Source organism: Citrus clementina, unplaced genomic scaffold, assembly GCF_000493195.1.
Source record: "Citrus clementina cultivar Clemenules unplaced genomic scaffold, Citrus_clementina_v1.0 scaffold_1, whole genome shotgun sequence".
Taxonomy (NCBI): Eukaryota; Viridiplantae; Streptophyta; class Magnoliopsida; order Sapindales; family Rutaceae; genus Citrus; species Citrus x clementina.
Window position 1 is genome coordinate 2,782,171 of NW_006263303.1, and position 25,243 is coordinate 2,807,413.

Consider the following 25,243-nt stretch of genomic DNA (forward strand, 5'->3'; position numbering starts at 1 on the left):
TGAATTGCAGTTCCGATGAAGCTAAAGGAAAAATTAAAAGCTTCAAAAGTTCTTTTCCTGGTGTTGCTTCCTGGCTTCATGTAGCGGTGTCATCTTGCCGTCAAAAAGGGTGAGGCATCTGATTATCTTCACTGTTTCAGACTTCTGTCATTAATATTTACCTTGGTAACTTAAATGACCATAAAAGTATTGTGACCATTAAATCTGAAAAAAACACGTTTGTGATCACTTGCTTAAAATTCTTGTGGCTGATGCTATTTTCATCGACGTTATGACTTTGCTGATATCTTGTACTTGGATTCAGTTATGTGGAAACCCTTAAGGGAAGAAAGCGTTTCTTGTCAAAAATAAAATTTGGGAACAATAAGGAGAAGTCAAAGGCCCAGAGGCAAGCAGTGAATTCTATTTGTCAGGTATAAAGTTTTCCTTTTTCCTCTCCAGGGATTTGGGGGTTGGAAAGTGGGTATTGCTTGATCAGTGTATGACCGTAAGAGTCTTGAGCTGATGACTGCTTTTAATAGGGATCCGCTGCCGATATTATCAAGATTGCGATGATAAATATCCACTCTATTATTGTTGGAGGAGTTTATAAGCCCGACTCTTCACTTGCAGCTAACTTCCAGATGCTGAAGGGCCGCTGCCGACTTCTTTTACAGGTTACTTCTGGAAATTGATGGTTTTTCTTTCTTTCTTTGACTACTATTCTTTTCTTCCAGTAGAAACTTGTATACGATTAATTCTTGGGATGCGTAATTGATAAATTACAAGCATGAAAATTTCTGAGTTGATATTCATGCTGTTAAATTTATTTGTGCAGCAAGTCTCTGCTTTAACTTACTTACATGCTAACCTTTGAGATGAATTTTATTGACTCTCTTGATGATTGCTGTTTAGGTACATGATGAGTTGGTACTAGAAGTTGATCCTTCTGTGATTAAGGAAGCTGTGTCATTGGTACAAAAGTGCATGGAAAGTGCTGCTTTGCTTCTTGGTGCGCGTTCATCGTTACTTTTTAATACATCTTACCATTTTGAGGACTATGTTCACCTTGCTTTACTTTGTTTTCAGTTCCTTTACTCGTCAAAATCCAAGTTGGAAGTACATGGGGTTCTTTGGAGCCTTTTCAAGCTGATAACTATACAAATGTTGTGCCTGATTTGTAGCACACATAGATGCCTCTATATTGACTGAAAAGATGTTTCATGATATAGAAAGTGCAGATTGAGATTAATGTATGTGATGAATTAAGTTTTTTACAATATTTTAACTTGCAAATCGAGTTTATAACAGTTAAGATTATCTGATTCCAAACTTATTTCTAATTTGCAGGGCAGCCGACTTATATGTTCTGTTAATAAAATGTTACTGGGGTAGGGTGCTTGTTTCTAGTGGATTCCCCCAAGTCACCATCAGAGAAGGTCTTGAAAGAACCTGTAGCGGAGTAGAATATCTGTTTGTCCTCGGCAGAGAAGGTGATGAGAGTCGTCGGTTGAAGTTCTATTAAATTTTGTTGAATAATAGCATCACCAAGCTGTCTACATCCCTTATTGTGTAGTACGGCGAGCATTAGCATAGTGTTGTCGAATGTGGTTATTGCTCCTGCAACTGCCAAAAGGTTTTCAAGTATCAATGTGTTCTAACCACGTAGTGTGCTGTTAATTGCTTGGCATGCCAAGCATAGTGGAGTATTTTATATTAGGCATCTGAATAGGTCAGGTATCTTTATTGTGGCTCATCCTTGTATACTGTACAGTGCATAATCCTTACCAATTAGCTGTCTGTCTACTCATGAATGGGATCTATCCAATGCTCCAGGCCTTGTTACTTATTATGTTATCTAATAAATTCATTAGTTTTCAAACTAACATTATATCCCTCTAATATTGTTATAGAATTATGCAATTTTTGGTTTTGAAACTGACATTACATCCCTCTAATTTTGCAATAGAATTATGCAATTTAACTTTTGATACGGATTTGTTTGTTAGTTTCATATATTTATGAAGGATAGAATGTAAATATCTTATGGTTTCTTTTGTTGCATGGTGATTAAAATGCCTATTAACTTTGGTCACAGGCATCATCTCCATAATTGTTATACAGCTGCCTGACTCTGTCATGAAACTTAAAATTACAGTTTGTTTGCTCTCCATTTTCAAACAACTGAGAGTTGTGGAAAGAATTGAAGACACAATATTTGTTCTTATATTTTTCATTTGGGACACTGTGCTTGCCAACCAGAATGATGATGTGGTGGATGCAGATTGGTTACATTTGTCATCAGGTATGACCATCCTTCCCATTGTGTCTTTTTCAGGGTGGTTACTCACTTATTTTTTTGGATTAACAAAGCAATTGGATTGGCCTTTACTTATTTTATGACCTGTGATTTACAACACTTTTACGGGCAAACAATTGATGGAATGTTATTAATTTAATTTTTCTATATCAAGCTAATGACCATATAGTTTTCCATATCAAGTTAATTACCATATAGCTTTTGTGAAACTTATTCTAAAATGAAATTATTCTTGTAATAACCCTATTACTATTTCAATTTTGATCAAACAACTGAGAATTTCACTCTCAAATGGTAACGAGAAACCTACTATAGTAACATTTGGCTTTTAATTTCTAATTTTGTCAATGATGGTTTGTTCATGGGATGATCATATTTATTTGATTCATGTGATCACAGGGATTTCTAATAGATTCACCAGCCAGCCGCAAAGTAAGACTGTGAAGATAGCTCCATAAGTAGATAAGATAACTACTAGGCACACAAGTTTTGAAGTACAGCAAGCTTAATGTATGCATAACAAATTGAACTGGGTATTCAAAGTAAATTATTGTACAACTAAATGGATAACTGCTTGAACTGACTGATTCGAACTCTGCTGATTAAGTAGATGGGATAAGAGGATCAAATTCTATTCTCCAGTCTTCTTATTGGGAACCCAGACAATGTGATCCTCAGGAAGGAAGTGACATATAGGAACAGTTCCTGGCTTAACTTTGAGCACTTGAAAAGCTAAATGCTTGGGGTTCCATGCTGATGTATCTGTGTGGCAGACTGCTGCTGCTTTGGCTTTTGTCCCATCAACACCTTCCAAGGGAACTATGTAAGCCCTTGTGGTTTGTGTTGCATGGCAGTAGAATACAGCATATGGATAGTTCTGCTTATGGCACACTACTGATTTGTCGGCTGCCATCTGCTTCACTCCAGCTGCGATTGTATATGTCTGCATCTTGGTTCCTTTTTTTACCTCCGTAGAAATTGCCTGAACACTCTTTCCAAGCTTAGAAGTGCTGAAGTCAATCATTGACTCCAATGAAGTTGCACAATATTTCTGCTCTCCTTTAATGCCAGGGTCTTCACACTCTTTGATTGTGTTCTGCATTATTTCAGCTTCAACTGATCCAGGTTTCACGGAAAACTGGTTAAAGATCTCAGGCAATTTGTCAGACGAGAAAGGAGTTGATTTGGCAGCTTGGCGAGATAAGAAAGTTGCTCCATTTGAAGTTTGAGTGAAGTGCAAGTTCATCTTCATCCCAGGATGCAAGTCCTTTTCCAAGAAGAAAAGAGCTGTATTCGGGTCATCATGGAGTTGGTTCTCATTTGCAGCATATACATAGTTGAATGGGCTTACTCCAACATAAACTGGCTTTCCCTTGTGTCCTGTACTTACGGATACTCCTCCTTTGCCAACACCAACACTGGTTCTTTTGTCAGGCTTTCCAGTGTTTACACCAACGCCCTTACCCCCAACATTCACATGGGTGCCACCACCGGGCTTTCCTTTCCCTGCATCCACATTGACACCACCCTTCCCTACGTTGACAGAGGTGCTTTTGTCTTCCAGCACATCTGCAAATATAGTAACAATATTAGAAGAGACCTTTTAATACAGACTAAGGGGTAGTCTCATAAACAGTGGATCTACGGCAAATTTCTTCTCCTGAACGAGATTTTGAGCCGCTGAAATTTTGGTGGGAACACGCGAAGAAAATATATTCCACATTTTTGACATCTATCTGGCTTTAACAGGTATGCTTTTCTTCCTCATACTTAACTTAGTAATCTCAAAATTCTTTTATGACTGAAAATTTTCATATCTCAGGTTTGAAGTGCATAAAACTAATTTTTTACTACAATTAAATTGATGTAAGAGAGTGCTTGGACATGAAAATTCTGACCTGGCTGTAGAAGATCTTTGACAGCTTTTGGCATCGGGGAATTTGGCAATACAGTTTTCCAGTAAAGCTCAGGAGAAATGGCAGCATGACTTGCCACCAGTGCTAGCTGCAAGACAAGCCAGTCCAAAATCTTATTAGAATAAATAACCTATTAAAGAGAGGCAAATGCAGAATTCCAAGGGAAGCTGTTTGTTCAGCAATCAGGACCATGCAAGTGAGTAGAAGCTTACACTGAGGAAAGCAAGGATGGGCAACAAGCGAAACTCCATTATAGCTTTGAGTATGTTTCAAAAGACACTCAGAATACAAGATAGTATGTAATCTAAAATCTAGGCTTTCATGCTAAGAAGAGCAAATGGGTTGCTTCATTTATAAGGGAAATGTTGCAGACTAAATGTCGTATCATCAGCAACAGTCACTACCGGTTTAATATCCTCAACTGCCACTGGCTTGCTGATTTAAATGCAGTTGTACTCAATCAGACAGGTGGATGGTCTAAAGAGAGGGCGGTTTCATCCCTGCACTTGTCAACAAGTAAGAATTGGCAAATTTGTGTTCAATTTGAATTTGAAGATATTACCCACTGCATGAAAACAAAATAACTTTCAGTCTGCTGATATGTTTAATGAATTGAGGAAAAGTGGTCAAATTATCGAACAACTACCTTATTTATTGTAGTTTAGTAGGAGTTGAAGGTGAGCATCAATCTCATTATGGGCATTATTACATTTAAAATCAATGAACTTAAGGACTTCCATACTGACATATATTGTTTTAGTTATCTATCGGAACCTACATAAATCAGTTCTATAATAGCACATTCTAGAAGCTATGCTCGTAACATGTGATATTTGCTCCCATATTTGGTGTATGCTTGAATTACCTGCAAACTACTTATACTAAATTCAAGTATCGGGTATCTTATGATTCTTAATATTTCTATTTTTCTTTGGAGGGGAAATAAATTTGTATGTATTCTTGTTTGTGCTGTTATTGTCAATTTTTAGCTTATGTCCCAAGCATTTAATGAAAAAGCAGTATCCAAGACGCCTATCATTAAGTGGTGGGAAATGCATAAGAGATGAAATTTAGAACCGGAATAGTTGTTAGGATATGCATGGATGATGAATGAAAGCTATGTGGCAAGTGGTGGCAAGTGACAACATTGCTTCAAACTAGATTCGTATATGATTTATTAGTATGAAATAGGCCTCTGCTCAATACGGCAATTATGGAATTGCCGTTGTATTATAATTTCAACCACCACAGTGTACGAGTATGCAATTTATGGTGTTAGGAATGACAAAAGTTCCCATGCGTTCGGTGACTCAAGTAAAACGTCAAAAAAAAAAAAAGGGAAAAGAAAAAGATTACGTCAGGTATGTTGCTAACTTCACACAACGTTTTTCTTTTCTTTTCTTTTTTGTCATTTGAAAAAAAGAAAGGTTAAAAACCTATCAAGCACAAAGATTATTATTGTTTGATTACTTTAAAAATTATAAAATATCAAATTACTGTAGGAAGTATTGTAGTATAATAGTTTATATTTTTACTATTATATATTTCGAAAATCTACTACTTTACTAATTTTTCTTTAGCATCGTTAAGTTGATTAGTAAAATATCATTTTTGACCTTTCCGGAGGAAACACAAAAGCTTAAGATATGATAACGTCACTATCCCCTCATTAATGATCGTTTACCATTTGCCAATTGGATTGAATTTCTTTGTACTAGCAATCTTCAGAGTTTTGAACCAAAATTGGTTGCGGAATGAATCTAAAGTCGGTGCTTTTAAGGGTGCGTTTGGAAGTAATGTGTAACAATTGAACTGTCAAAACTCAGTTATTAGGATTTAAACGGTTTTTTTTATCAATTATATATTAAATTATTAAATTACCGTTACATATTATTTAATTTGAATTTTCTCATCTTACTTTTTAACTTAATTTCAAATCAATTTTTTCAGTAAACGAACCCCAAAACACTATTTTCATCAACATGATTTTGATATCGGCAATTTTCATCGATACAATTCTAACACTGATAGTTGTCATTGATGTGATTCTGAAACAGGCCATTCTCATACTCGGGACCATATAAAGGTAAAAGATATCACCTTCATGAATTTTACCGTCATCAAGAATTGTTTAGCTACAAGCACTATTCCTTGAAAAGTGCTATTGAGCGTACTTTTGGGTTTTGGAAGAATACATGGAATATTTTATGAAATATGCCAAGCTATACATTCAAGAAGCAAGTGAAGATAGTTATTCCTACCATAGCAAGTGAAGATAGTTATTGTTCAGCAACAAGCACTTTTCCTTGAGAAGTGTTATTGAGCGTACTTTTGAGATTTGGAAGAATACATGGAAGATTTTATGAAATATGTCAAGTTATACATTCAAGAAGCAAATGAAGATAGTTATTCCTACCATGGCTTTACATAATTACATTAGAAGATATTCACAAAATCATGATCATTTTGATCAAACAACGGATGAGTCAAGTTATAGTGTTAGTGAACATATAAGCAATATTGCATCTCATGAATAAAGTTATAATACAATTGATAACATCGCTCAAGATATAATAATCTTGAGAGATGGCATTCTTGCAAGTTTAATGGAGGCATGATAATGGAAATATTTATAAGAATTTTGTAATTAATTACATTTTGTAATTATTTTTATTATGTTATGTTGTACAATCTTTATTTGACATATTTGGTATAATCTATTTATTTAATCAATGTGTGAAATTATAATATATTTATTTTTATTTTTAAATTATTTTGTTTTAAAAACTATTTATTACAACTTGTTCAAAAAAATAAATTTGATTAATTAAATATTAATTTAATTTTTCAGAGTAATAAAAGTATTCATATGTTAACATATTAATTCAAAGTATGAAAAATAATTTGATTAGTTAACAATAAAAAATAATGTTATTTAAAATTAATTATTACAAATATTCACCAACTTCCACTTCCCAATTATTAAACTTTATCAAACACCATATGTGGCTTCTACTCCACAACTATACCTTTTAATCCACAGTAGCTGCAGCTTAAAAGTTCTAATATCTCATTTCCAAACACACCCTTATTATAGAGATGTGAAATTTAAAAGAAAAAATAAATTAAAATAGGAAAATAAATAATAACATGCATTTAATATTCAGGGGTTGTAGACAAATGTGACAGAGAAGATAGAGATGCCACTTGCATCTTCACTGCTTGCATTTAGCAAGTAATAATAAAATCAGCTAAAAGTAAGTTGTGAAACCCTTGAGAATCAATTGGTATTTGTAGAGCTGAAAAAATTTGACACGACTCGATTACCCGACACGAACACGACATAAATAAATGGGTATAGATCGTTAAATTTAACACAATTATTAAATGGGTCGGGTCCGGGTCAACATGATTTTTTTCCATGTCGGGTTAGGGTTAAAATTCTTGACCCATTTACCCGATCAATGAACCAATTATATTTTCTATTTTAAAATAATTTACATATTCTTATTATTAAAGCTCAAATATTAGAGATGATTTTTTTTTATTCTTTAAAAGGGTGAATATAAACACAATGTTGTATTTATAAAATTTTAAATACATTTAGAGTTTCAATTGTGTAAATGTGTAAAAATTGATAGACATGTATATTTTATAATATTATATATATATATATATATATATATATATATATATATATATATAATTAAAACCTCAATAGTGTAAATGTGTAATATATTGGTAGATATGTATATTTTATAATATCGATAAATTATGTATGTATGTATGTACATACATACATATGTATGATAGTGTGTAAATATTTGATGTAACTCTTGTTCAATATATAAATATTAAACGGGTTATTGGATAACTCGATTATTTTTCTGTGTCGGGTTTGGGTCTTAATATTTTGACACGATTATTAAATGGATCGGGTTTGGGTCGATTTAAATTTGACACGACACGAAACTGACACAACACAAATACGACCCGATGATCTGTTTTGCCAGCTCTAGGTATTTGGTTTAGGAGATTCTATTTTCAATTTGGTTTAGTAACTAGTAAAACTCTCGAAAGTAGATATTTATGTTCCATGGGCCCGTGTTTCTGATTTTGGGCTTCGTATTTCATTTGCAATCCAATGTCGGTCAAAAGACAGGGCTTGAGTCCAAGTTTTTGTCGCGTACTTGTCCAGCAAATTCAATCAGCGGATGCACATAAAAGGGTGTTTAAAATTAAAATGTATGCTTTTTACAAGCATATGGACATGGTCTCATATTTTCAGTTCACACAAGTAAAAAGAAAATAATAGTTCTTTTATGTGCCCGAAAAACTTTTTACACGTTTGTTATGATAATATGGTGTAGGATGGGGCTATTTAAACTCACTGTTTTTTTTTTCTTTATATCCTCTTTTTAATTAAAAATTTATAATCTAAATAATTTTTTAAAAATTAACCTTTTTTTCTCTTTCTCTTCTCAATTTCACAAATTCTCATCAATTCATTCAAATATATTCTTTTAGCTTTGGATAATTAATATTACTAACTAAGAGGAATAAAACCTACTATTTAAAAATGAATATTAACAATTTTTTATCAGCCATTAAAGTTAATGAATATAAAAAAAAAAATTTACCAAACACAAAAGCATTAATACAAGAAAAATTTCTTATATATAGAAAGCATGAAATATAGATCATGATATACTAATAAAGGCCAAAAAATAAATTAAAAAGAGGGTGAAATTAAATGTTTAGTCGGTAGAACGTGAGAGTAGAAAGGGAATATGCAATAAGGTAGAGAGAGAAAATAATTAGTAAAGGGTAATTCTAAGATTTTTTTAACTTTAAATTTTTAATAATAAATTTATTTTTTAAAATAGGTGTAAAGAGAAATTTGGTGGTTTAAATAGTCCCACCCTATGATGTACGCATGAAGTAGACTAGAAGGTTTTTTTTCACGATTTAACTAAATAAATTATCAAATAAAAGGCTTCTTACATAATCACTCTTTAAACACTGCCTTGAAGTAGTTCTATTAATTTTCAAAGGAGACAAAAAATTTCGTTTTGGAAGCTAATTAATTAATGCTAAATTAATGAAATAAAAAGCCATTGGACAAGTGGTTAGAACCCACAGATTTGGTCATTGTAGTTAGTTGCAAGCCGTCCATTTGATTTTAAGAGAAAAAGTTTGGCATTTAGCGTTTCTTTTTTTAAACATTTATGATATCCCACCTTCAAATCCTATCTCAATTCCAATGGTGGGCAGCCTAGTGCACTATCTTTCTTTTTCTCTTTAAGTCTCACCTGTAAGCCAATTTCATTTGCATCTACACAACTTCCTTTTTCCCACTAATATTTTTTTTTTGGCCTTTTATTTGTTTTTGATTAATTAAGACTTTATAAATCACCATTTTGTTTTGTTTGTTGTGGATTAGTGTCATCCACTCATTAAAGAAAAAATTTTGTTTTTATAACTAAGTCAATTAATCTTAGTGATGGGTGGGTAATTTGGCAAACCAATATAGGTGGGGCGGTTGGTTTTCCAATTCTCATTGTGATTGCATGCTCATGTTGTGTAAATTATATCTTTGTGGGTGGGTTGTTTAGTTGAGTGTAAAATGATTGGAATTTGAAATAAATTTCATATCATGTACCAACATTAATTTTTTCTTCTTCTTTTTTCCGCTAATCTCTAATCATTTTTCACATAATTTGTAAGTATTAATGGCAACAAGTGAAATCAAACAAACTGAACTCTAATTGCAAAAATAAAAATCACAGAAAAGTGAGAAATTTAATCCTCACTTACTTGAATTTCAATGATTTAGAAGTATGTCTAATTTTGACTCGTATGCAATAGGTTTATAAAAAAATTATGGTATTTATGACCATAAAATATTATACCTAAGCATAAGTAATATATTCAAAATCCAAGAATTATATCGAAAAAAATGATTCAATGGTGATTGGAGGCACTTGAATTAGGAATTTTTCTTTTTAATTGCAATTAATAGAAGGGTTACTTTCTCATTGAGTAGAACTTCTTTAGGTGGTTATCAAGTTAAAGCATGTAAGTATAATCTTATTGGCAGTACTAATTAACAATGCCAAAAGCGTGAAGCCATAGCCAAAATAGATAACAGGCTTAGAAGTTAATTACCTCGTTGGCCATTACGTCAGATGGTTTTTTAAGAAATAAATTTCTAATTTCTGAAAGATTAAGTAAACATAATCTAATTAGATGTTGTATTTCATTTATTATTATTTTTCTTAATCTCCTCGTTCTATAGATCAAGGCCTTAAAAATAACAATAATGATAGGATCACAAACTGTTTTGTACAAACTAGTATAAATATACAAACTGACGTGGCACGAAGAGATTGGATGAAAAGCGATAACGATTACTTTTTTAATTATTATAGACCCATGATGATTTTATATAATCAATCTCCTCATGCCACATCAATTTGTACACACTTATTTGTACAAGATGGTTGTGGCTTTATCAATACTGTAAAAATAATTATAGAAAAAGCAACCCTAGCAAATCAAAAACAAAGGCGGCTATATGTTATATATGCTTTTCAAATTTATAACTTATTTAAAGAAGTTTTTGTGCCGTCGTAGTGCATAATATATACATGCATGCTTTCATGCGTAAAAGACCGAATAAAACGAAATTCATGCAATGCTTTCAGAAAGTAAAAATAATGCTCTCACGTTTCATCCTGATCAATGATAAACAATATTAAAATTGTACTTAGATCAATGATTAATTAATTAAAACTCTATAAATATTGGATATCAAAATATAAAGTTCTGCATTCTAAAATTTTATTCCAATGCGTGCATATGCCCACTGCATGCAAAAGGAAAATGGAATAGTTTTTATTAGATGATTAGACGCTTAGTTCTTTCAAATTTCTTAACAACTAATGGATGTTATTGTTTTTATTATCATTGTGGGGGATAAGCCGAAATTTAAACTAGCTAGGGTTCCTAAAATTATTTAATTTTCAGATTATTGTTTTATATTATCTTCAGAGCGGCTTACTGTGCTTTGGATAGTCTTTCACATTATCGCATATATCTTATTATATGCAAGCAAAACTCATATATAACAACAACAACTGCGACTTTCTATCAAAACTACAAATTTACGATTACATTTTTTAAATTTTTTTGTTTTGTTTTTACCCTAAACTTAAGATATATTATGTATATTACAAAAGATAATAATAATAAGGGTGAGTAATAAAAAAAAAAAAAAGAGTGCGTAATAAAATATCTGTGATTATCAATAACCAAAAAAATGTGGGCCGCCGTATCTCAAAACAGCTGTGTTCTAAATACACAAGAAAAAAAAAAAAATTCACGATGAGCTAGTAGTAAAGTTCACTTCAAGTGATATATGATATCATTAGTGACTTATAATTGGTTTTAAATCATGAAAAAGTTAAAAGTCCCCCACTTGTGTCTAATCAAACTTTGAACTTGTAGGAACACAAATTATAAAACAAAGCTCTCTGAAGGTGGAAGATATGACCCACAACTGATTCTGTGTCATTGTAAATTTAGTTATATAGCCATGACTTGTGGAATTTTGCCTCAAGCTCAAGAGTTCGATTACTGCTTTTGATTTGTAATTTTTTTTTTTTTTAACAATTCTATTTGCCTTTTTTTTTTCTTATATAAAATGTCAAATCAAAGGGATCATCAATTGTGCACAATGATTCTTGATGGAATATAAAGTGCTAATTGTGTTTGTTTGAAAAAGGGCTTTAAAAAGCTCTTTTTTGAACTTATTTTATAGTAAGTTTGTAATCATATGGCTTTGCTGTGAAGAACCCACAAAGCTTTCTATGTAGGCTATTGGATGATATGGTCCACTTTCTCAAAAGCCATTTTCAAAACAATTAAACAAACCTACCTTATAACTCTTGGGATTTTTTTTATTAAGCATCATTCCTTGTGAATATAATTTTAACTAATAATTTATTAGTTAATGGGGTTAAAAAAAACCATTTTTAGAAAGTATTTTTTGGATTCAACAGCAATTGAATAAAATTCTGTAGCATTTATTCTTAAGTGCGAAGGAACCTAAGCTCATGCACCCATCCTTTATTCTTAATTGTTTGCATATTGAGGCATTTTAAACCTAAAAATTGTGTGTGTGTGTGTGTGTTTTTTTTTTTTTTCAATTTTTATTATATAACTAATTTTGTGTTTTATTTTATTAAAATAAGGATGTCCTTATTAAAATATTATTAATATGTGGTATCAGAGTTAGATTTTTGATAGTCAAACTGTAATGCACTCAATTACATTGGAGAAAATAAGCAAAGCTTGGTGTCCAGGATTCCTGTAAAGGGAAGTAGTAAGTTGAAATAAGTTCGTTTTTTGAGATAGATGGTTGGAACCGAAGTCCCCCAATAACATGTAATTATGTTCAAGCATGTGTCTGAAAACGCCTTCGGTTTAATTGAAAGAAAAAAAACTGAGGAAAAAAATAGGGCTTGTAGAAGAAGAAGAAGACATCAAACTTCTTTGTGTATTAACCAGTACTTTATCTTAAACTATGAGTCAACCACCGAGTGTTTCAAAATTTTATATAATTATTTGCTCATTTTGCCTACGAAAGCTCTCAAATTTCCAATGTTCCCACTGCCGTTGATAATCATGAAAGTGCTTTTGGAAAAGATTTAGAAAAAGTAAAATAAAACAAAAGGCAAGAATGAAGACAAAAATTATTCAAGCAATTATTAAAGAAGCCCTTTCTAAGAAACCATACGTAATCTGTTAATTAGCTTAGCTACAGCTAGAAACATTTATTTATTTATTTATTTATTTTATATATATTGCGTTTTCACCACTTTCAGTTTCTCAATCTCCTTTTTGAAGCACCACTTAAGAAGTTACGACCCATTCTTATACTTTTGTTGAACCTTGTCACATTAGACACTTCTTTAATTTTTTTTGCTTTCTCTTCGTTTTACATATTTACTACATATTATATTAGTAGGGTTTTTAGCTTTACTTAAGTACTTTCAAAGTGAGTTGCTTTCGCCCCATTTTTTATTTTTTTTTATTTTTATAAGTTCTTCCCACTTCAAACCATCATGGATTTGATTGATTTGATTATTATATAATTAAATTAATTAATGGGTGGGGTTCCCCTTACTTTAAATTTTTACACTTATTAATTTTTTATCTGTTAATTGGATTGATTAAATCCAATGGCAGATAGATGAAACCTTAAACGTTACTTTTTAACTCTGAATCCATAGTATTCGATTGAAGATAACAAACAGAGAAAACGATAAATGATGAATTTAAACAAGGCAATTTTAATAATATACCACTTTAAGAAGATTGTTCTGTAATGCTTTCGGTCTAATCAAGATAATTATTATTAATCTGCTGAAAGATTGTCAAGTTAGCAAAATCTAAAGACTCCTTTAACAAAAATTAATGTGTTGAAATGTGCACGCGTTCACCGATTTCTACAAATTAATTATTAATTATCGGCATAATTATTCATGCTCTTATCTAGTTCTACACGATCATATTAGGGTCAATCTATCGATTTTTTTTTTTTTGCCGTCATACTTTTGAACTTCAATAGTAATTGTAGTAAATGGTTAATTATTTCTACATCACAAAGATAATATTATATAATAACAGTGTGCAAGAGCTTCAAATTTATTTCGTAAAGTCAACTTTCTTGTGAGTTCACTGGCGGGGGGTAATATCACTCCAATTTACAAAATTTTGGAAGTAGTAGAAATAAATTAGTTTTTTACTCACGTTGTTGAACACTCATATTGCATTAACATTATTGCGATCCTAATCTGTTTCCTCCGATTTTCAAAGCTGATTTTTGAATTTTACTCCACTTTGTTGTGTGATCAACGTTGATCTTCTTCGCATATTAAGTAATGTTATGTTCATTCAATTAAAATATTTGATTTGTATCTCAACTTATGTGACATCAATAATTCATTATCTTATTATGGTTTAATTAATTTTATTATTAATTATTAAAATATTATTTATACAAACCCAAGTAATGGAGAACGAATAAACCTTACGCATAACGATAAATTATTAACATAATATATCCCAATTAAATAAGCATAATATTATTTTTTTCTCAAAAAATATCTTTGCTTGTAAATATTATTTCCTTTTTTTTTATTAAAAAAATATTAGATGCTTTATTTTTGTTGTGCGTATTTCAATCAATCATAAAAAAATGTACGCATATGGTAAGAATTTCGTAGAAGAGTGAAATGCCTAGGACATTAATTTATTTATTAAAAAAAAAATTCAAAATCGGTGAGATATGAAGTTAGGAAAGATTGAGGCTATGATAAGCAAGCCAAAAAAAGTGGAAGAATGGGTGCCTTTGATGAGGGAGTCTAAGTGGGGTTAACATAATCTTTTCGAAAATCCTTTTGTTGTTTCAAAGAAGATTATGGTTTAACGAAACTTTTAATTATCAGTTTTAATACTATTTTTATGCCTCGTTATGCATGATGAAACCACCATGTTTAATGGCCCTACTAATCGTATTAGCATCATTTTAAGAGATGAAATATCTTGTAAAATAATAATTTGTTGACTAAAATAGCCGCAAGAATTATTTCACAATGGATAGTGGTGGTAACTTATACCTTTGAGGGCTTGTATTTTGTAACCTAATGTTTACTACAAAATGAATCACATGTTAGAGACATCAATGAAGATTCCAAAGAGCATTTCACAATTATATTATAATTATGACAATCATTAGATTTCATGTGGGATATTGTACAAGATATGCATTGAAATAAATAAATAGATTGCTATGATTAAGTTAATTAATATTCGGTGCATTGCACCCTTAAAGTGGTATTTAAGCCTTTTCAATTTCGATTAAATAAGTTAACCAACAAAAATAATCTTCTTAGGTAAAGTAAGCATATAACTCTTAAATATAATATGGACGCCTCTAGGGCCAATGGACGCACACGAAGCATTAAATGAATGCTTTTAGAGTGATTCTTAATCTAATAATATGAAATGAAATGAGATAGATCCCATCCAATCCGATATTGTATATTTTCAGTTGTTAATGAGGGATGGTCCATGACAATGCAAGCGTGTGCGTGATAAGCTTGAAAAATTAAAAAAAAAATGCAAGTAATTTTGAATGTATTGCACTTTTTTTTTTAAAAGGAAAAAAATTAAAATAAGTGCCTTAGATTTGAGTTTCCCAGGGAATTCTATATACTTTTTGCTAACTATAGTTAACTATAATCTATATATACCCTAAATTAAATAAATTTTTTTAAATTTAAACTCGTAAATTCTTGTTCCGTAATAAAAATTGAGCCAACTAAATTATCTTTCAAGATACACCCTGTTTAAAATTAAATTATTTTTATATTTTTATTGAATAGCCATCAATTAAAAACTTGTATTTTACATCAGGAAAGTGAAAGTCCAAATAAAGAGAGAATAAAGCTAAACAGAAAAACACCTCTTAACACCTAGATAAAATATGAAACAATTTTAACGGAGCGTGCAGAAGACGCGCTTTGACCCGCAAGGCCCACAGAAAGAGTTTTTTAGTCTAAATAAAAGGAGTTCCCCGCGGCTAAGCAAGCCCAAATCATTGGTTGATTTGGGCTTTTCAAAACTCCTTAATGGGCCCCATCTTTCGCTCTTTAAAGAATAGACTAGCATGTTTGTTGAGTTTAGGGCACTAGGCTGACAGACTAGGGGCGGGGATTCTAGTCAATTGTAGTTCCAGTTTAATAGGGACGAAGGAAATTTATGTTGCTATTTATAGCATCGACCTTTTGATCCTAACTCCATTCTTTTCATTTGTTTTTTAGCTGTAAATAAGATACCCTCTTGTCCTCTTCCTTTTATATTGGAGAATCCCACTTTTACACTTAATAGTTATAATTTTTTTTCCCTTTTATTTTTTCTTTTTACAAAACTATGGGTTCTTTTTAAGCTTTCGGCTCATTTCGCTATTATAGTTTAATGATAACCTAATTCTCTCCACATTCATGTGAGTGCGATTTAAATTTTAAACCTTTCATTTTCAACACAAAAAACTTGCTTTTATAATTACACTATCTTTTGTCAAAAATGTGTCATGAATAGAGTTAAAGAGAAGAAAAATAAAGGCTCCAAGAGGATTTTTTTTTTCCAATTAGTTTCCATTGTGCCATGTAGCTTGACACATCAACTAGCATGATTGATTCATCAATTTTCACATTAAAGACATGTGGAAGTTGCAATGTTGATGGGATATAAGGAACAAACAAGAAATTATAGCATGTTGTGCAAATTATCATAAAGTCCTTGAAGAACATATGGTGAAGGTTGATCTTCAATCCTCAAGAAATTAATTTATGGAAGCTGGGAAGCAATGATTTGAGACTTCATTTTAATGAAATAAATAAGGCCAAAGTTCTGGGGACTCCATACAAGTGTCTATGCCAAGTGGCTAGGAAATTTTAGAAGCAACTTTCAATATCAGGGTATATTGATAGATGTCCAATTCAATCACCAAAAAGATTGGCTTAATTATTAAGTCAAGCAGAAAAGAGATAACGAAACTAGTTCATCATAAATGGATGAAAACCATATAAACAAAATCAACATGTATATATAATATAACATTAGTATATTGAGTCTTTTAGAGGTGTAGAAAATAGATTTTGTAAAATGTGAATTTTGACTAGGTATAAATGCTAATTTCTTTTTTAAATCAATTTAAGAAACCGTGTATGAAATTTAAATCTCTTTTGTCATTAAAAAATATTTTACTAATTTAACCAACTAGTAAAAACAAAAGATTAAGTTCTATAATTTTGAATTTATTGAAATTTGATATCCAAAATTTTGTGGGGGTAATTATCAAACAAAGTAAATTGAAACGGTTTGGGGATGCTTGGTCTAGGGACGTGAAATGATCAAAGGGAAGAAATGTGTTGAAAATTGATTAAAAAGAAAAAAAACAGTGAACAGTAACACGGTTTGACCAAACGGTGAATAGTAATGTGACATGAACAATAACGCAGTTTGAACAATGCTATCCGTTTGGTTATAAATAGGAGAGTCTTTCATAAGTTTTCATTATCCCAAATTTGAGAAGTAAGAGAATGCAAGAGAAGCATTGAGAGCTTCCAACATAGGAGAGAAATATGCTTAAGTATGTAGATGTATTGTAGGAGTATTTGGCTTCTTAATATGGATACTACGAGTTTGTTTTGTTAAGAGATATTTCTCAAGATTATGAATTGGGGTTTGGGTGAGATAAAATTATTTTTGAGAAAGTAGTTGTAAAAATTTTTCACATAGTGAATATTTTTCTCTTGTTGTCTTTTGACAACAACCGTGATTTTTCTCTAAATTTAGAGTTTTCCACGTAAAAATTATGTTTTGTGATTGATGTATTCTCCATTTAATTTTTTTTTGTTAATTTATTATTTGACAAATTACTTGAAGTGATTTTGGGAAGAAGCTCAATTTCCTAACAAAATGATCAAACACGCCGTTTCTCTGTACAAGCCCCCGATGAAAATTGTCTAAACAAAATCTAAGAGTTTGAATTTCTTGCAAATTGGAGAGGTGATTATCAATTTTTTGTGAGAGAAAGTTCGTTGGATTTTAAAGGTACCATTCAAAGTAAGGGCAGTGATCTTAAATGCATTGCTGTATTTAAAATTGATTGATTTGTTAGCAAATGCACATGAAACAAGCTAAGTAACACAAGTACATGCCATGCAGCTAAACTCAATCTGTGTTTGGTCCCACTTCTCTTATTACAAGTGATGAATTGTGGTTTGAATAGGAAGCAAATAGAATCTATATAAGAAATGAGAAGGCGTCTTTATTATTAAATTTGTTAAACTAATTAACCAGATATGAAATATCGGTCATCAAGTTCTTGCCAAATGTCTTTAGTTTTGGAATTGTTGGTGTCATAATTTTAATTTGTCCTCTAGAAATTTCAATTAGAGCAATGCCGCATAACTAACGACATTTTGTAAGCCAAAAATGATAGTCTCCATTGATTACATACAGTATAAATTTTCTGTTATGATTTTCACGGTAGAGATGAAATGGTTCATTAATTCATCAGACTTTATCAAAGACCTAAATGGTAAAAGTAATATTTAAAAGAGACTGAAATATCATTCTACCCATTATAAAAGAGAATATCATACAAGAGAATTGCAAATTTAAAATATCCATGGGCGATATAACGACTTAATGTGTTATCACTTGACTTTCCCTCTGAGCAATGGATCCAACACAAGCGAATTGTCTGTATCATATATAATTTAATTTGTTTTCCAAAGGATTCGATCACCAAGTATCCAAGTCAAACATATTTTAATATATTTTGATGAGTCACTATTTAGCCTAAAAACCTGACAAAAATTTTAAGTTATTCAACTTAAAAGTTTGACCAAAACTTTAGGGCCAATAAAAAACTAATTATAAACATTTCTCATAAATTCACTAATCACTTGATTGACTCTCAAGTCTGTATGTGATTTTTTTTTTTGTTATATGTTATCTAGAAAGAGGACGAGTCAACGAGTATTGGTTAGTAAATATTTTGATAGATAAAGACCCCTTAAAAACTTCTTTCGAGAAAAAAACAATTATATTTAAGAGTTCAAACAATAATATTTAAATTTAATAAAATTAATTGTTGAAAGCATTTTAATCCAATAGTTCAGAAATTATGACGCAAAAAATATGAGATGTATATTAATTGACCAATTTGTCTCTAGTTAATGGGCGCTATTTAGTTTAAATAATAAAATTTAGAACAAACAAAAAATTAAAAAAAAAAAAAAGTGGAGTTCAAATCCTTTCACTCGAGATGAGGTACATATTTTATTATTATATCATATAGTGTTATAGTTTGTTAATGCTTTTGAGTACCTCTTAAGGACAATTAATGAAGCTAGAGTACGTTCATCACTGGATAGAATAATACTAGCTTCTTGAAGTATCTTGAGATTTTCTCTTTCTCTGCTCACCTACTCAAAAGCTTTCTATTAATTTCTACACAGGCATTTCTGTTACACATTTATTTCGCCTTGATCATGCGATGATTGAGTTTTGTTTTAATGATTGCACGGAGAGAGCACTTTAGATCTAATTAAGTTTGACTAGTTTCTCAAAATCAAGCTATTCAACTTGCTTAAATTCATTGGGTTGTAAGTAGAGTAATTTTTGTAAGTATAAATCCTAATGAGAATTTTAGGCCAAACAATTGGGTTATAAGGGATATGTATTGACAAGACAGAGAAATTGGTGACAAACTAATAACAAAAGGATGTGGCCTTGGCTCCATAAATTCCAAGTGACGAAACAAAAACGTTTAAAGTTGTATGATAGAAAAAAATATACACAGGGTTTTAGGCCTCTTTCTATAATAATTTAAAATATCACGAATTTATTAAAAAGGTCAAATTTGAAATACTATTTTATAATAAAATTCCTCTAATCTAAATTAAAAAAGTAAACCAAATAGCATCCAAATTTAATACTTAAAAAAATAAAAAAAATCCTAAAAGAAATAGGAAAATAATAAAATATCTTAAAACTGAAAAACGATAAGAAAAGATACAGAATTTCTAAATACCTATAATCCGAATTATGATCTCCGGAAAGCATAAAGCCGAGGATATATATTCAACTAACAATGCTCAATTCAATATTTTATGTCCTCCTTCTACTAATTAAAATGTAATTAACTTTGCTGAAACTAATATAGTGAATGAAGAAATAGAGATCTCTATTTCCGGAAGGTAGTTATCTGGATCCCAAGGCAAAGCGAAAATATGGGAGTTCGAGCAAGAAAATTTTGAAAAATATTCATTCAAAGAACAATAAAATATGAATGAATTCAATTCACCGCTAGGAATCATCACCTTTAAATATTTTATTTATTTGTAAGTGGACGGGGTAAATCTTATTGTATTAGACACATATATTCAGGCTATTATTGGTAGATTCTCTGGTTATGTTATAATAGAGTAGATTGAGACTGTACTAAACCTTGATTGAGAAATTTTGAGAAAATAAGAGAAGCATAACACGAGTATTTTTATTTTTATACCCTACTGCTGACTTAATGAAGTTCGTTTTAATTTTGTTGGAGGCATTTTGTTTACAAAAAAAAAAATTAAAAAATAAGTAGATAAAAAAAATTCTTACTCCTTTCTTTACAAAAAAAAAAATTATTCCATATATTGGTTCATTTAAAAAAGAAAAAATTAGCCATATTTATTATCTTATAATCAATTCATCATCTCAACTTTCTATTTACTACCATTCTAAATATTCTATTGGAAAAATAATATTGTTTATTATTTTTCTTATTTATTTGTTGTTTATTTTTATAATAATTCTAATGGAAGTGAAAAGATATTTTCTTGACTATTTTTTTAGATTTTATTTTTGAAATTTGTTAAGATATTTTTTATAACTTTTAAAATTCAAGAATTAAAGATGGAATAAATTTTTGAGTCCTTTTATATTCTCTGAGTATTTATATTACAAAAGATAGAATGAATTTTTAAATCTTTTTATGTTGCTTTGAGTATCGATATTGCAAAATAAAAAGTAACCAAAAAAAAAAAAAAAATCGCCTGAAACCCTAAATACTCAAACCGGCCCCGCGGTGTTCTGTTGTGTATCTCTGATCTCTTCATTTCTTCATTCTTAATGATTGTAGTTCAAGGTATTTGTTGAACTTTACAGACATTGAACAGTTAAAATTGTTGTCCCAAAGGAACATATACGTATCAACATGTACATTTGGAAGTTTCAACTCAACTTTGATTTATAATTTATAGTAACTTTAATTCTCAGAATTTACCACGTTGTTTCTGCTGCCAATGATTGCTTCCATTGTTGGCACTGCTGTAAACATCATCATGGCATCGCAATTCGCCACCATTGATCTTCAAATGAGAGAGATTTCGGACACTAGCTCCAGCAGTTTACCAATTCCTAATGACAATGTTTTCCTCGGTTCAAAACTGTAAATTTTTACTATGTTAATTTCAAAAACCTTTTTTTTTTCCTCCAATTTTTTTTTTGTTTTAACCACGAGGTATCTTGGGGAGGGCCCCAACTGTGGGAGACACCTTTAAGCTCGTACCATAACCAAGTTCCCGCTCGAACCGGGAGACACAGGTTCTCCCAACAAATGCAACTTCCCTGCGACTTGAACTGGGGAGCAAACTCAGTCAAGCCACTTAAGGGGGACTCCATTGCCAGTAGAGCCAACACTTTGTTGGTTTTTTCCTCCAAATTATAATTGGCTGCCTCGTTACTCTTCCATGATTTCGTTTAGCCCATAGTATTAAAATACATCCCCCAATAGTCCCAACTGTAATTCAATTAAAAGCCATTAATAGTGTATCTAAGTAAAACACAAAATTTGATTACAGTTCACACTCCACCGTGCCACAGCATGTCACTTGAATTATCCAATGACAATTTAACATTAGCTACAAATCTTGAGAAGTACTTATCCTAATTATGATTATTTAAATTAAGGATTTATTTAAAGTAGCTAGTAGAGTCCTTTTAAATATCTTCCTTTACTAATTCTCACCCAATGAGATCTCTCTTATGGGAAATAGAGTGTTGCTTTGTTTTTCAATTAATATAATTACTATTAAATAATATTATATGTTTGGGTTTAAAAATATGTACAAGCCAGTGTTAATGAGCTTGCCTTCCATATAAATTGTTCTACGAACAAAAGGAATATATAGGGACATATCACCATCTCTCTCTCTCACGCACTCTTAATTCAACTCTCTCTTCATTCATTCTCTCTCTTTGTATTGAATGCTGATTTGGCCCCGCAATTTTTGCTCATCCTCCGGTTTACTCTCCATTGCTAAACACACATAGAGCTTTGAAAAAAAAAAATAACCCGAATAACTCATTCTCACTTAGTGGATAAGACCCTCTTAATCCACTCCAATATTTCAGGAAAATTAATCTCTTTTTATATGCCCTAATCTCTCAACTGACATGGGATCTCTTCAGCTTTGCTCTTTCTCTTGAAAATTCTTACAAAGTGTATGTTTTCAACCCAAAATACCTCTTGCTAGTACTTGTAGAGCTAGCTATAGGATTTTTTTTCATCCTTTGCATTTTGTTCATGTTCATGGACTGCTTGAGAGAAATAGAAGGCAAACAAGCTCATGATCCTATTTTCATTGAGAAAATGAATAAATCTTCACCACGTTGTATATGTGTTCCGGGGCCGGTGATCGTCGGGGCAGGGCCTTCGGGTCTAGCAACGGCGGCGTGTCTCAAGGAAAGAGGAATACCAAGCATACTGCTAGAGAGATCTAACTGCATAGCATCTTTATGGCAGCTCAAAACATATGATCGTTTGCGTCTTCACTTACCAAAGCAATTTTGTGAGCTTCCACTTATGGGGTTCCCTAGTGAATTTCCAACTTACCCTAGTAAGCAACAATTTGTTGACTACTTAGAAGCATACGCTAAGAGATTTGAAATTAGGCCACGGTTCAATGAGACGGTGTCACAAGCTGAGTATGATGCCACGATTCGGTTTTGGCGCGTGAAGACTACTGTAGGAGGGCAAAAGTGTGGTGTTGAGGAAATGGAGTACCGGTGTCGGTGGCTGGTGGTGGCTACCGGAGAGAATGCGGAGGCAGTGGTGCCTGAGATCGAAGGGAGTGATGAATTTGGAGGTGACATAAGGCATACAAGTTTGTATAAAAGTGGTGAAGATTTTAGAGGCAAAAGGGTTTTGGTTGTAGGCTGTGGCAACTCAGGAATGGAAGTTTGTTTGGATCTTTGCAATCATGATGCCATGCCTTCACTTGTGGTCAGAGATACAGTAAGAAATTTTCTCTCTCTCTCTCTTTTTCTTCCTCTTTCTATTAAAGAAAAATCCATTCATTAAAATTTTTTTTTTCTTTTTTTTGGGAATTATTTGATTTTTAATATCGGAAAAAGTTGGTTTGACAAGAAAACACTTAAGTCTCAAAAATCAGCAAGAAAAGGGAAAACCCATATGAGAATATCTTTTGACAAATCCATTTTAAAAATAATACACAAAGTAAAAAAAAAAAATCAAAGGGGTGAGGTTTTTCATTTATTTAATTTTTTTATACACAGTTTCTAAGATAGAGTAATTGTCTTGTGACTTCAAGTTCCAAAGGATCCTTTTTACAGAAGATCAAAATGAATTCAAAGTGAGGGGAAAAAAAGTTCTTGATGATCTTCAACTTTCTTGGGATTCCCAGGCATGCGCAAGCAGCATTGGTCAGAAACATAGGATCATATATGCACATACACACATTGTCATGATCATGCATCTTTCCTTTTTATTATTTTTATATTTGCTTCCCTTTTGTAAATTGCCCATAACAAGGCTTGGCGTTGGCCATGGCCACAACCCATAATGTGTGTAGCTTTTAATTTTTATTTGGATGACTGAACATCTACAGGTGCACGTACTGCCACAAGAAATGCTGGGGAAATCAACTTTCGGGCTGTCCATGTGGTTGCTAAAGTGGCTGCCCATGCGCCTTGTCGATAAGTTGCTGCTGGTTGTATCATGGCTTATGCTCGGTGACACCGCTCGTTTTGGATTGGACCGCCCTCTTTTGGGTCCCCTTCAACTCAAAAATCTCTCTGGAAAGACCCCCGTTTTAGATGCTGGTACATTAGCCAAGATCAAAAGTGGACACATTCGGGTACAGATCATTTTACAACACTATTTTACATTGATCATCATTTCATCCCATCCCAATCCCAATCCCAATCCCATCAATAAAATCAAATCACATATCTTACTTTTCAACTTTTTAATTTCATTTCTCTTTTGGCAGCTAAGTGTTTGATGGCTCCTAGCTATATTATGTAATCATGAACAAACAATCGTACCCTTTGCTTTTCTTCCCTGTCTCTAATTACTGTTTCCAATTTCTTTTCTCTTTTTTTCAACCTAAAGGTCTTTCCGGGCATCAAGAGACTCAAACGTTATGCCGTTGAGTTTGTAAATGGGAGATGTGAGAACTTTGATGCTATCATTTTGGCAACAGGTTACAGAAGCAATGTACCCTCTTGGCTAAAGGTACTTTTTCTTTCTTTTGATTAATTGTCTATAAAAGAAGGCAAAATGCAAAAGTTTAATTAAAATTCGATTGACACAACGTACAGGAGAGTGAGATGTTTAGCCGGAAGGATGGATTGCCTCGAAGGCCATTTCCGAATGGGTGGAAAGGGGAAAGTGGGTTATATTCAGTGGGGTTCACTAAACGGGGACTACTTGGAGTAGCAATGGATGCAAAGAGAATTGCGCAAGATATTGAGAGTTGCTGGAAAGCTAAGGCACCTTTTGCTCGCTCACTGTTGTTGCCACATTCATCATCACCATGATCATCATCTTAATATAAAGATCAGTTATTATATACATATATAATTGACAAGTATAGTGCAAGAAGTCTTAATAATTTAGGTGATCAGTTGGAGGATTTTGATGGTGCCATGTAGCTTCAATTTTGGTATCAAAGGTAGCTGCTCCGCCAATTAATCAGTAAGTAGCTGAGAAAAGAAGAGAGCCTTATAATTGAAAGATATGCATTATGATAACAGGCATCGGGAAGGAGGAAATTGAGAGTGAAATGCTTACAATTACAACAATGGGGGGACCTCACAGTCAATATTTGTACATGTTGTACATTTACCGGTTTTATTTGAATTAGGGCTATGACTTTTTAGAAATTAAGAGAGAAATCTAGCTAGGGTTTGCAAAATAGGATGGTCTGGTTGTGTTTAAGCCTAGTTACACGGATGATGATGATGATGTGAGAGGGTAGAGCAATTTTAATGTTTTCTCTGATGTTTTTAATTAATTAATTAGCATTGTATGGCTAACTAGCTAGTGATTTTTAGATTTTAGGGTTTTTTGGCTTTGTGTTAATTTGATTTT

At 31.8% G+C, this 25,243-nt stretch overlaps 3 protein-coding genes across 3 annotated transcripts in view; 2 read left to right on the top strand and 1 right to left on the bottom strand.

The window, feature by feature from the left end:
* LOC18054529 (helicase and polymerase-containing protein TEBICHI) overlaps nucleotides 1-2,282 on the top strand; it is a 17,864-nt gene extending 15,582 nt beyond the window's left edge. The window contains 7 exon segments of the mRNA XM_024192490.1: nucleotides 5-109; nucleotides 305-413; nucleotides 522-656; nucleotides 895-991; nucleotides 1,069-1,232; nucleotides 1,330-1,472; nucleotides 2,078-2,282. Of these exon segments, the coding sequence (XP_024048258.1) occupies nucleotides 5-109; nucleotides 305-413; nucleotides 522-656; nucleotides 895-991; nucleotides 1,069-1,163 (541 nt within the window). The 3' untranslated portion in view covers nucleotides 1,164-1,232; nucleotides 1,330-1,472; nucleotides 2,078-2,282.
* Nucleotides 2,283-2,732: 450 nt separating this feature from the next.
* LOC18054531 (BURP domain protein RD22) lies at nucleotides 2,733-4,573 on the bottom strand. The gene is made up of 3 exons (XM_006450552.2): nucleotides 4,428-4,573; nucleotides 4,198-4,303; nucleotides 2,733-3,868 (listed from the first exon to the last, which is right to left on the bottom strand). The coding sequence occupies exons 1-3, from the start codon at nucleotides 4,464-4,466 to the stop codon at nucleotides 2,931-2,933; spliced, it is 1,083 nt and encodes a 360-aa protein (XP_006450615.1). The 5' UTR covers nucleotides 4,467-4,573; the 3' UTR covers nucleotides 2,733-2,930.
* Nucleotides 4,574-22,075: 17,502 nt separating this feature from the next.
* LOC18054532 (indole-3-pyruvate monooxygenase YUCCA6) lies at nucleotides 22,076-25,243 on the top strand. The gene is made up of 4 exons (XM_006450554.2): nucleotides 22,076-23,143; nucleotides 23,757-24,005; nucleotides 24,263-24,385; nucleotides 24,472-25,243. Exons 1-4 carry the CDS (start codon nucleotides 22,433-22,435, stop codon nucleotides 24,688-24,690), a joined length of 1,302 nt encoding a protein of 433 aa, XP_006450617.2. The 5' UTR covers nucleotides 22,076-22,432; the 3' UTR covers nucleotides 24,691-25,243.